At 43.8% G+C, this 12,927-nt stretch overlaps 2 protein-coding genes across 6 annotated transcripts in view; one reads left to right on the plus strand and one right to left on the minus strand.

The window, feature by feature from the left end:
• Nucleotides 1-2,705, minus strand: part of TDP1 (tyrosyl-DNA phosphodiesterase 1) — a 102,653-nt gene extending 99,948 nt beyond the window's left edge. For all 4 annotated transcript variants that reach the window (XR_006818767.1, XR_006818768.1, XR_006818766.1 and 1 more), the window contains exon 1: nt 2,602-2,705. The gene's annotated coding sequence lies outside the window, so the exon portion shown is untranslated. The remainder of the gene's footprint in view (nt 1-2,601) is intronic.
• A 1,771-nt stretch (nt 2,706-4,476) lies between these two features.
• EFCAB11 (EF-hand calcium binding domain 11) overlaps nt 4,477-12,927 on the plus strand; it is a 146,509-nt gene continuing 138,058 nt past the window's right edge. For both annotated transcript variants that reach the window (XM_046009274.1, XM_046009275.1), the window contains exons 1-3: nt 4,477-4,660; nt 5,207-5,302; nt 9,087-9,132. In XM_046009274.1, coding sequence (XP_045865230.1) covers nt 4,586-4,660; nt 5,207-5,302; nt 9,087-9,132 — 217 coding nt within the window. In that variant the 5' untranslated portion in view covers nt 4,477-4,585. The remainder of the gene's footprint in view (nt 4,661-5,206; nt 5,303-9,086; nt 9,133-12,927) is intronic.

A 12,927-nucleotide genomic window follows, 5' to 3' on the forward strand; every position in this document is an offset into this window, starting at 1 on the left:
AATAAATAAAAACTTAAAAAAAAAAAAAAAAAACCTCTTTTGAAAAGACCTTTACTCAAGGGGGGGAAAATGCTTGTCTGATGTACACATACTTTAGGTTTTGGATCTGCTCACACTTAAATATGCTGAGTTATTTACAAATTAAAGGCAGAGTACTTTTGAAAGAAAAAAATCATCATTACATCCAGCAGGTTACCAAGCTCTTTACAGTATCAGAGAGGTTAGCCTGATTAAGAGGAGTGCGGTTGAAATGCCAAGATCAGGAACGGACTTCCTGTGGAGGACTCCCTGGTTCCAGTATCAGAATTTTACTTCTCGGGGCGCCTGGGTGGCTCAGTGGGTTAAGCCGCTGCTTTCAGCTTGGGTCATGATCTCGGGGTCCTGGGATCGAGTCTCGCATCGGGCTCTCTGCTCAGCAGGGAGCCTGCTTCCCTCTCTCTCTCTCTCTGCTTGCCTCTCTATCTACTTGTGATCTCTCTCTGTCAAATAAATAAATTTAAAAATAATAAAAAAAAATTAAAAAAAAAAAAAAAGAATTTTACTTCTCTGCCCCGCAGGCATTTGCAGAGTGCTTTTGCAATCAAGTCACAGTGTTAAAGATGGAACTCAGGAGCATTTCCTTCAATTGTTTGTCTTCCCTGGGCAACACCTGGGACACTACAGGTTTTACATTCCATTCTGAGTGAACAGTGACACAGAAATTAGACCATCACAGATGGGCCAGTTCTGAGCAGATCTGCAGTGTTTTCTGAAGTGGAGGTGACTGGGACCAAACATTAACATCACGTAATACCCTCCTTTTCCTTTCCAATCTGTTTAAATTAAGGAGACAGTTGTGTTGGAGATACGTCAAGAAACTGGGCTCTTCTGCAGGCACCAGTAACACTTTTTTAAACCATCAAAGGATCTTAAGACTCCATTTTATTTATAACCAAAAGTTTTAGGTGTCTGTATGTACACTTTACATTTAAGTTTATGTAAAAGTGGATTCAAATAAAAACATCAAGTAAACAATGGTATAGGTATTAACAGTTAGACAAAAACCAGGAAGGAGACAAGCAAATGACTGAAATTTGGCAAACCACCTTAAGCTGTATTGCCAAAGAGGATGAAAATCTAAAGAAATTCTCCCACCAAATGCCAGCTTGGAACACAAGTTTCTTACGGTGTCTGAAAAGCATTTTTGTGATGCAAATAGGTACTCCTCTTAAAGATGCTAGCTGCTCCTCTCCCCTCACCACATCAGACCCAACTGGGCAGATCTTTTCCACATCCTAGCGGCTCCTTGTAGAGTGTGCAGACCACCAGAAGGACAGAGGCCCTGTGTGGCCACCTGTGGGTAAACACGGACCCCTAATTTCAAACTCAATTATTAGTAGGTGGTAAATGGGCAGTTGGGCAGGTTACTTCACTGTGAAGACAGTTTTCTCCTCCATAAAATGTGTATCATCCTTATCTCCCAGAACTCACGCTAACAGGTACTTACTGAGCAACTACTATGTGCCTAGCACTGGGGATAAGGAGTTAATATAGAAACGGTTTCTGTCCCAGGAGTGATTTTATTTCGGGGGGGGGGGGGACCAGATCAACCAACAGAAAAACCAAGCTATCTTTCCAGACATTGGTTGCATTTTACAGGTGTATGAGAGTAACAGGGACGTCCTTTGGACGATTCTTTGGATAAGTAACATTTAAGTGAGATCTGCAGCATGAAAAAGAACCGGCAGAATAAAGGGTGGTATTCCAAGTAGAGGGAACCCAGCCTCCCAAGACCAGGAGGCGGGAACAAAGCTGTAACTCCTAGATTACAAAGAGGAATCTGGTCAAGGAATACAGTAGTTCAGGATGAAGGGAGTGGGAAGGAGTAAGGTACGTGTTAAAGATCCTGGCTTTCAGCCTAAGAAGTGCGGGGTAGGGGGAAGCAGCCCCAGAAAGCTTTAACAAGGTGGGAAAGAATACAGTGGCCCCGAATAACTCTTAACTATTATGTTCCCCAACTCCGTGAGAACACTTTGGAGGGAGACGAACCTGGCGTGAGGCGGTGAGGCCAGACCGAAGCGGGCCGATTCCGGGTACGCGGAGGAAGCAATGACAGGGGCTACCCCTTTTGGGTTCTGACCCCAGGTCCAGCCCCCTTCGAAGAGCTCTGCCGGGAGGAAACTCCGTTCACACTCGCGCCAAGTCTATACAAAGTCCCGCGAATGACTGGCTCCGAGAACAGGGCAACCCGGCCCAGAAAGGTTCAGTGCCTGGCACAGGGTAGGCGCCCTACGCGCGCCAGCATCCCTGGCGGGCGACACAGGCCACCTGCCACGTGGGGAAACCGGAGTACGAACCGGAGCGCGGGGAACCCTCGCACCCACGCCCCCCGCCGCCCTCGGCTCTCTGAGACGCCTGCCGCTCGCGCCCGACAGGTTCTATGACTGAGAAAGCCGAGGCCCAGAAGGGGACCTTCCCCAGGGTCTTTACCAGATACCTTGCTTCCCTCAGATTCCACCACCTCCAGTTCCACCCGGCCTCAGAATTCGCGGGACCCGCGAGGCCCATGTCGGAAGGAGCAGGCTTTCCCCGGCCAGGGTCCCCCAACCGCCGGCCACGAACCTGAAATTTCCAGAGGGGCGCTACAGCCGATCTCGCTCCTGAAATTACCGCAACCCACTGGTTCGCGCCCTCTTTTCCGCAGCCCGCGCCTGCGCGCGGTTTAAACCCTTCCGGCCCGGGCTCGCATTCTCCACCCCCTTGGCCCTGCCCCTTCCCTTTCCGGAACGCCTGCCGCTGGGTCCTAAACACCGCCGGATCCTGAGGGGCTGCAAAGGGCTCCCGCTGAATGTGTGGAAGGGAGGTCCCGCCCGCTACCAGCTCTTGACTCACCCCCTGATAGCTTCTGCTAAAAGGGGGAGAGAGAAAATCATGTGTTCTCTCTCTCTTCCCTTAGTTAATGGACGAAACTCATCCCCTTTGCAAGGATTCTCTTAGACAGTTTCATCCTACCGGAGCTCGAGCTCGGGGCAGAGGGTAGTTACTTAAAGGCAGAGAGGATTAGAGGAGGTTCCAGGACCCTGTGGCTTGAGACCTTTATCACGGAGGAGCGAGCTCGCTGGAGGTGCAAAGTTGTAAAACCTGCTGTAGAATAAAAGGATAAATGAGCTCCCATCACACTCAAACGCGAATACCTGTTTCTTCTTCGAAACGTTGTGTTTTTAATCTTACTGGTTTGCCAGAAGAGAGAGAGATCTGAAAAAAACTCTTGCAAAACGGAAACCTCCCCATATTCCTCGGCTTTAATAATGTTTGTCACATTTATTCTCAGAGTTTCTTTCAAACGAGGCACTTTTCCCAGAGGACTTGGTGAAACAGCTTGGTGTGAACTGATGTGATTTTTTTGGAGTAGTGTTGGTGGGGGTCTGAAACTGACGGCCTAGGAAGAATTCTTAGATGCTTTCCGTGCAAAAAGGCGGTTTTAGGGGCACCTGGATGGCTCAGTGGGTTGTCTCTGCCTTCGACTCAGGTCATGATCCCAGCGTCCTGGGATCGAGCCCCGCTTGGGGCTCCCTGCTCAGCGGGGAGTCTGCTTCCTCCTCTCTCTGCCTGCTTGTGATCTCTCCGTCAAATAAGTAAATACGATCTTAAAAAAAAAAAAAAAAAAAAAAAGCGGTTTTATTAAAGCGCGGGGACAGGACCTGAGGGCAGGAAGAGCTGCTGCCGGGTATTGTGAGGAGCAACTGATTATATACTTTGGTGTTGGGGGAGGTAAAGAAAAAGGAGGTTTCCAAAAGGACTTTCATTTGCTAAAGAGGACTCAACGGATAAAGGAGGTCTTGCAATTGTCAAGCTAAAGTTGTTAGAGTGTTTTTCACTCTAACAAGGCATTAACAGTAAGACAGTTTGGGAGCTTCCTAGAGGAACGTTATACTCTGCCTGTATCAAGTAATTGTCAAGGGGCTGCAGGTTATAAGAACATTTAATTTTATTTACATTTCCTTCTGGCTTTCCCACATCAGAAAAGCCCTAAAGACTCATTGAGCATTTGCTTCGTTGCAGGGGTACGGGAAGGACAAAACAGACTATAGTGACTATCCTGGAGGGCTGGACCTCAATGACTTGACTTGCCGATATGCACATGAATCCTAGACTTGGCTCTTCGGTTCTTTGAATGCTTTGTTCACACGTTTTATGTTTCCTATGTTTAGCACAGCGTCATAGATAAAAATTAACAAAGTAACTGCAAGATGTGCGGGCAGAAAAATGGGAGGAACCTTGCAAGAGACTGTGAAGCAAGGACCTAGGTGAGGTGTATACTAGCGGTGCGCAAGGAGTTAAGGGGATGAGCATGGCAGTGCCAAAGCTGGGGGCGAGCCCAGAAGCCTCTCCGCCATAGGCTGTTTCAAGGAAATGGGCCTAAAGCCTCTGGCCAATAGAACCGCGGGATCAACGCCAGTGGCTAGCAGGCCGTCCAATGGGAGAAGACGTTGGAGTTGCCCGGCCAAGTTCAGCTTCCTAAGTAGCAGTAAGGCCGTCAGAGGCAACCGGCTTCTGGCCGCGCAGGTGTTGGATTCTGCGGTTCCTTTCGGTTGTGGTGGTCGCGATGTTTTTCTCCGAAGCTGGGGCCCGGCCATGGACGTGGGAAGCCAGCCCCTCAGAACACAAGAAATGGGTGGAAGTAGGTGTCCGGAGGGCTGATTCTCGGACTCGAACTTGACCTAGGGCTCCTGTTTCTGTCACCCGCCCGGGTCCCACCCAGCTCTGTTGCACTGACAAGGACTGCACTGTCCTTCCAAAGGCCCGTGGTTAATGACTGAGCCGACGGCTGCACGGCTTCTCCCTCTCTGTCCGGTGTTCTGGCAACTTCCAAGTCCCTTCTTTAACGCGCTCCATATTTTATTAATAATAACCTCTATCGAACCTTCTGTCTCACCTTCCTAATTCTAGGACTGAACTTTGGGTAGAATTTATCCCAGTGGTTTAAAGGAATGAATTTGCGTCAGTCTAACGATTAAGTCGTTTGCGCATTTCAGGGGTGGGGGTGGTAAATTGTAGCACATGAAGAATGCTTGAGAAGTAAAATTAGGATAATGCAACTCCCAATTCCGAGCCCTCCTGCTCAGCTAAGTTTTGGATTTTGGAGGTCTAAATTTAATATAAACGAGTAATAAAAGTAATAGAACAAACGGTTTCGGTCTAACTGAAGCTATTTAATGTTCTTCAGGTATTTAAAGCATGCGATGAAGATAACAAAGGCTATCTAAGCAGAGAGGACTTTAAAGTTGCTGTCTTAATGCTGTTTGGGTACAAGCCCTCCAAGGTAGAGCTTTCTTCATCTATTTGGGAATGGGGCAGACAATAAAAGAGTGGGTGGATTCTAAGTCAAGCGCAGTGGCTAGTTTAGGATGTTTAAAATCACTGTCTCACAGAGCGATTTCAGAGATGTGTCCCGTGCTGAATTTTAGTCTTTATAAGAACCTAACTCAGGGATGAATTAGAGTTCATGAAGCCTTTCTCACCACCAGGCTTATAATAAATGCAAGATGCTAAGGAGATGTCAAGAGGGAAGGCTGAGGGGGAATACTGGTAACAGGAATTCATTTAGATTATAAAACTAATACGTTTCCACAGGCAAAAAATTTAGACAGTCTGGAAAAAGTATAAAGTTGAATGTAAAATCCTTCCTTTGCTACCAAAGAGTTCCATTCCTCAGGGGTTACCATTATTAATAATTTTGTGTGTGTGTCATTCCAGAATTTCCTATGTATAGCAAACATGCCTAGCATTCTATTAAACACATAAGTGGGTACATAGTACACCAATTTTATTTTGCTTTTTTTTCACTAAACAATGATCATAAAAGCACACATGACCACGTTTTAAAAAGTAGTTTGCATAGTATTCTCTTTAGCTGGTTTCCTGACTTCGGTTATTTAGATTGCCTTCATTAGTTTTCATTCCTACAAATGTTGAGCATCCTTTTATATGTATATCTATACTTGTGGATGTTTTTCTATAGAATAAATTCCTGGAAGTACAATTGCTAGGACCATTTGAAATTTTGTTGGGTATTATTCTTCAGAAAAGTTTGCACTAATTCACTTATAAGAAGGGTCAAGCTGAGCTTCAAGGATCGGCCTGCTTTAGGAGGACAGATTTCCTGCTCCCCTTGTTACGTTGATTCTAGAAATGGATCCCTCTTGTTAAGATGCTGAACTGGAATTAATCAGAGACAAGCTCTCATCCAGCTTTAAGAAATTCAGTTGCAGCCATCAAACGGAAGGCTCTGCCTGGAATGCCCTCCCTTGTTCTCTCCTTAAACCAGCTTGGCTGCTGCTATTCCTCATGCCCAGCAAAGCCAGGAGCCATTTGATGTCTCACTTCTCCATCCCTCATTATGTTTAAATGTATCACAACTTCATGGTAAATAAGTTCTGTTGACACAAATATGTCCTATGAACAGACCAAGTGGGCTCAAAGTGGTTCACCTCTTAGCAAATGCTTGGTACTGAGATACTGGTTGTGGACCGCAGAGAAATAGTCAGGGCAGACTCCCATAAACTGTAGCTGTTCTATTCACCTGCAAATATTTCAGCTAGTATTCCAAAACAAGTCAGCTAAATGGATCTGGCCTTTGAAGCATTGTATTTAACCTGTGTTCAGCTGGAAGGATAGCTCGTTTCATTCTGCTTTTATCATCCCTGAATCTACTTAATTGGCTTTAATTTTAGAATACAGGCGAGGAACTGAATGACAAGTACACTGATGTGGTAAGACACTGTACAGTCCATGAGATTTAACAGATTTTTACTTTTATTCTCATCCCTGGCTGAAGTTTTAGATTTCATTTTTTAAAGATTTTGTTTATTTCTTTGATAGATAGAAAGAGAGATCACAAGTAGGCAGAGAGGCAGGGAGAGAGGGGAGGGGAAGCAGGCTCCCCGCTGAGCAGAGAACCCGATGCAGGGCTCGATCCCAGGACCCTGAGATCATGACCTGAGCAGAAGGCAGAGGCTTTCATCCACTGAGCCACCCAGGTGCCCCTGGATTTCATTTTTTAATCGAATATCTGATGACCACCGATCACTAAACAGTAAAGTGAAAGCAAGTCATCTGTATACCTGTCAGTCATTTGTATGTGAACATGTGTTAAATAAATGACAATGTATACCCTCTGTGAAATGTAACAGATATTTACTTTTATACTAGGTTGAGGTTTGGGGTTTTATCTATTTTTAAAGTTTTTATTTTTAATCTCTAATTAACATGGGGCTTGAACTCAAAACCCCAAGATCAAGAGCTGCATGCTCCACCAACTGAACCAGCCAGGCACCCCTGGGATTTTATTTTTGAATATTGCTTTTGAGCAAATGAAATATTTACTGAATGCACGACATGTAATAAATCATTTAAACACTCACACGATGGTTTACACAATGAAATTTATGAAGTATTCCCATGTAATAAAATGAACACTTGCTAGTTGCTAGCGATATAAAGATGAATAGTATACAGCCCCTACTGCGAAGCAGTTCACAATTTAGTGTAGAAAGACTTATAAAACTGATAAATACTAACGTGGAGAAGAACAGGAAGAACCCAAAGTGTAGGGGACAAGGAAGAGGGTCATCTAATTCTTGTGGAAAGTAGTAGGAGTTTAGGCATCTCTTAGACTAGAAGAGCTAGCTAGCCTCCCCAGATGATGAAGTATCCAGAAGCACTTTGTGGTGTTGAGAGATGTTATGACCTGGTGATTAGATGTGGTTGGCCATAAGAGAGGGGTGTGAAACCAGGCCTGCAGCAATAGTAAATACCGCCAAGTAGGGAAACTGAGGAGCAGGTTTGGAGGAAAGTCAGTGAGTTCAGTTTGGGGCACATTAAGTTTGAGGAGGCTGTGGACATCCCAAGTGAAGTCACTCAGTGAACACTGTGCTGGCGTTGAGGTTCTGGTGGTAAGGATCTGCTCTCAGATTATGCTGCCCCTTGTAAATGCAGGAATCTGGAACCAGGTGAGGAATTGAGAAGTAAGGGCCAGAGACAGATTCAGGACGACTCTGTTTACAGGTGAGCTCAGAGCAAGAGACTGAGTGGCGTTGCCTGAGGACAGCATGCAGCACTGGTGGGTACCAACATCTCAGGGGAAACAGGCTCCACGAAGAAGAGGGCAACAGGAACCCCCAGACAGGGGCAAAAGGAACCTGGAAAGTGCAGGACATGGAATCCAAAGTAGAGAAACTGTGTCAGGTGTTGCCAAAGTTCTAAATTCCACAGTGTTTATTAGGCCCTGTAACCATATAGGAAAGTGCTTGTATTTTAATATATAGTGAAAGCAGTTTCCCGAACTGTATAGAGGGTGTGTTCTGAAATATGTTTAAAAAGCCATAGGGGGGAAAATGCCAACTAGGCCAAAATATTAATAGTAGTTCTTACTGGGTGACTGTTTTTAAAGATGTTCTTCATGAATTTTTTTATATTTTTCATGTTTTCTACATCATGTTACTTTTATAATCAGGAAAAAAGTTCAAAAATAAAGCCATCGAGCTCATTGCAATAATCGCTTGTATTTGTCTGAAATAGAAAGGTTGGTTACCTTTTAGGTTATGCTGCATATGTGACAGCATATGGTTATGTTATATATAATTGATTATATATGCTTCAACTGTTTGAGTCAATGGAACAGTTTGGGGGCCTTTAGAGTCTGTAGCAGATTAGCATATTGTACCTTGTAGATACAGGGATATTTTTTGCTTTAAAACCACTTTTTTTTTTTAAGTTTTTATTTAGATCCCAGTGAGTTAACACAATGTAATATTAGTTTCAGGTGTACAATGTAATGATTCAACAGTTCCATACAACACTGGGGGCTCACCACAAAACAAATGCCCTCCTTAATCCCTATCACCTGTTTCACCCTCCCCCACCCTAGATAGAGACAGAAGAATAAAATGACTATTGCAGCTGTCCTGCGATATTAACTTGTCTGCTGAAGTCAAGACAGTTGGTTTCTCATAAAATATAATCTTCCCCCACACCTGAGGAATTAAGAACTTGCACTGTGAAAACATTTGATGAAATTACATGTGCCATTCTTTCTTCTTTTCTAGATTGAAGCTGATTTCGTGATGTCTTCAGTAAATCCAAATGCTTCCGGTAATACGAAACTTATTATTAATTTTTAATTTTTAGACATTCACAAAGTGAAAATTAAGAACAAAAATAGATATGATAAAGCATATCTTCGTTTTGTTCTGTTTCAAGGAAAGAGGTTTAAGTTCTTTAATGCATTCATAAGTACATATGTTTATTGTAGGGAAGTTTTAAACCATTGAAAACCATAAAGAAAAATCTTGCTTGTAATGTCAACAACCAGCTGATGGTGGAATTTTCTGACTTAGATGAACGGAAGTGGCACTCACTGAAATGGAAAGACGGGGTGGGGAGACCTTTGAATCAGCGATGTCAGGCACTCAGCCTGTGTGAATACAGAATTCAGAGGAAAGCTGTGGGCTGGAGAAAGAAATTTGGGAGTCATTGGCATGTAGATGGTTTTTGAGACCATGGGGTGGATAAGAGACCACCTAGTGAGACAGAGCAGACTGAAAATCTTAAGAACGTCCATTGCGAGAAGTCCAAGAGAGAGTTAGGAAGTGGCAGAAGATTTAGAGGGATGGAGGGGCAGGAGGAAAATCGGGGGTGTCTGATCAAAAGTGAGGAGAAGCCGATTCTTTCAAGGAAGAGGCTGTGGCCAACACTGTTGAAAGGTCAGGTGGGTAGTAACTGAATATTTATCTGTTGGAGTTGGCGACTGGATGTGTTTACTGATTTAGCAAGGGCAATGAGGGCAGAGGCCAGGCTGGAGTAGTAGAGAAGTCTTGTTGATGTGGGAAACAGAGGCAGAAGAAAATTATTAGATTTCCTTACCTACTGACAAGCCCTTGAAACAGGCAGAGTGACCCTCCTCTATGGACTCAACTACCGTCACCTTGAGGCTTTGCTAAGGGCAAAGGACAATCCTAGCCTGACTGACCCTACCCCCAACCAGGATCCTGTAAGTCTACTTTAACAATTCCTTTGGAAACTTTATCTCTAAACCTCCAAGATAGTGTCGACAATCATTCCCAAGCATATGGCCCACTGATAGACATCTAAAGGGTCTCACAAGAAGGTTTTATTACTGGTAATGAATAACCTTTTCCCCAGACAATAGCTAGCCCCTCAAGGTCCTAGAAACCTTGCTTCCAAAATTCCTTAGAGACTTACGCCATCCCTAACCCCCTCCCAACTTACAAGTATATAATAGACCACTCCTCACATTCCCCCCGGGCAGCAGCTCTTCCTGCCCACGGGTCCTGTCCCCGTGCTTTAATAAACCACCATTTTGCACCAAAGATGTCTCAAGAATTCTTTCTTGGTCATCGGCTCCGGATCTCACCCCACTGAACCTCACCTATGTTCTAGAACTTCATCATTGTTGTAGGTCCAGAGTGGCTGGGGGTTGAGAGCAGTTTTGTTTTGTTTTTTTGCACTTAAAGATGTGTCTGAGCTTAGCAGGTTGCTTTAGAAAGGAAGATGAGAGGTGGGAATACCTGTTGGTTTTGGAGATAGGGTCCAGAGCATGTTTTGACTGGCTTTTTAAAAATTACCTTTTTAGGCGGGGTGGTGGTAGTGGTGGATAATTTAGAACTTACAGAAAGTTGCAAAATAAAAATGATACCGAGAAAAGCTATAGACTCTTTACCCAGATGTACTTGTTAACATCTTACCCTTTGGGCCCCTCCTACCACTGCCCCCTCCTCTCACTGCACTGAACCTAAAACCCCAGCAAACTTTTTTATAAAAAGATTTTATTAATTTATTTGAGAGAGAGAGAGAGAGCACGAAAGGAGAGAGGTCAGCTGGAGAAACAGACTCCCCGCCAAGCAGGGAGCCCAACATGGGACTCGATCCTGGGACTCCAGGATTGTGACCCGAGCCAAAGGCAGTCGCCCAGCCAACTGAGCCACCCAGGCGCCCAAACCCCAGCAAACTTGTCAACTTCATAAGCTTATATTGGAACTATATTTTTTAATCTAATTTACTGTTTATATTCTATTGTCATCACTTGATCTGATAGTGTCCTTAGTAACAGCATACCTTATTTAACACAGTAATTAGTCTTTAATGCCAAGTCTCTTTAGCCTCCTTTAAAATGGAACAGTTTAAAAGGACTGTAAAGTTTAAAAAATTGTAGACTTTTTTTTTTGGCCTTTTTTATAACATTGATATTTGGGTGGCTCAGTTGTTAAGCGTCTGCCTTCAGCTCAGGTTATGACACCAGGGTCCTGGGATGGAGCCCTGTATCAAGCTGCATCAGGCTCCTTGCTCCTCAGGGAGCCTGCTTCTCTCTCTCCCACTCCCTCTGCTGGGTTCCCTGTTTTGCTGTGTCTCTATCAAATAAATCTTTAAAAAAACATAACATTGATATTTTTGAGGAAATAACCCAGCCCTCAGTGTTTGTTTTATAAGAATGGTCTTTGTTTTGTGTTTGCCTAATGCTTCTCTGTAATTAGGTTGAAGTTAAGCATTCTGAGCCAGAATGCTGTTTAGGTGATCTGTCCCTCTCCAGGTATCATGTCTGGAGGAACCCAATATCCACCTGTCTCTCATAGATGATATTAATTTTTATCACTGATCAAGATGTTACCCAGTTTCTCCATTGTATTCTGTTTATCTTTTCTTCCTTTGCAACTAACAAGCGGTCTGTGGAGATGCACTGAAGATATTGCAAATATTTTGCTTCTCATCAAAATTTCCCTCTAGATTTGGTAACCGTGATTCTTGTCTGACCCAGTTTTTGTCAAAATGGTTACAAAGCAATGATTTTCTAGTCCCAGTGCTTCTTCCCCCACCTTTTTTCAAAGAGATTTAATTTGAAAGAGAGAGGGAGAGCATGAGTGGGAGGGGTAGAGGGAGAGAGGATCTCTCGCAGATTCTCCGCTGAGCATGCAGCCCAACTTGGGACTCTTGTCACAGGACCCTAAAATCATGACCCCAACCAAAATCAAGAGTAGGATTCTGGCTGCGCCACCCAGTCACCCTGCCCAGTGCTTTTTCCAGTTAACCCTTGACTGTGGGCAAGAGACCTCCGTTCTTGATCAGTCATTCTGTTTGTTATCAGCATGGACCCATGAATTTTATGTTTTTAATAACTTACATTCCATTAATTTAATTATTTTAGTTTTCACTTTGTCACAGACTTGGTCATTGAGTGTTTCCTTAAGCTGGCTCCTGTTTCTTTCTGACTGGTGTGGCTTTTTTTTTTTTAATCTTTTATTTTTAAAGTTTTATTTATTTAAGTAATCTGTACATCCCATGTGGGGCTCGAACTCCTGACTCCAAGATTAACAGTCGCATGCACTTCTGAATGAGCCAGCCAGGTGCCTCTAAAGATTTTTTTATTTATAAAGTTAGATTTACAAAGGAGTTTACTGGATTGTTTTTTTGTATACAAGGTCTGGAACCACATGTGAGCCATGACTCTTAGAGCAAATTATTGGTAGGAGAATGTGTTTTTAACAAACTCTCGAACTTGGTGGAATTTCCCCAGGTTTTTAATTTTTTTTAATAAAAATTTTTATGCTTTCAGAATATTCAAATATTTCTGTAATGTTCAATTAGTTATAACTTCTTTTTTTTTAAGATTTTATTTATTTATTTGACAGACAGAGATCACAAGTAGGCAGAGAGGCAGGCGGGGGGGGGGGGGGGGAGGCAGGGGCGAGCCCGAACCCAGGACCCTGGGATCATGACCTGAGCCGAAGGCAGAGGCCCCAACCCACTGAGCCACCCAGACACCCCCAATTAGTTGTAACTTCTTGATGATGCCTTGCCTATGTTTTTTTCTGTGGGTTTCTATGTGAATTTTCTAATCTAAAAGATTTCTATCTTTTGGCAGAAGGATTTCCC

Source organism: Meles meles, chromosome 6, assembly GCF_922984935.1.
Source record: "Meles meles chromosome 6, mMelMel3.1 paternal haplotype, whole genome shotgun sequence".
In the NCBI taxonomy this organism is placed as follows: domain Eukaryota; kingdom Metazoa; phylum Chordata; class Mammalia; order Carnivora; family Mustelidae; genus Meles; species Meles meles.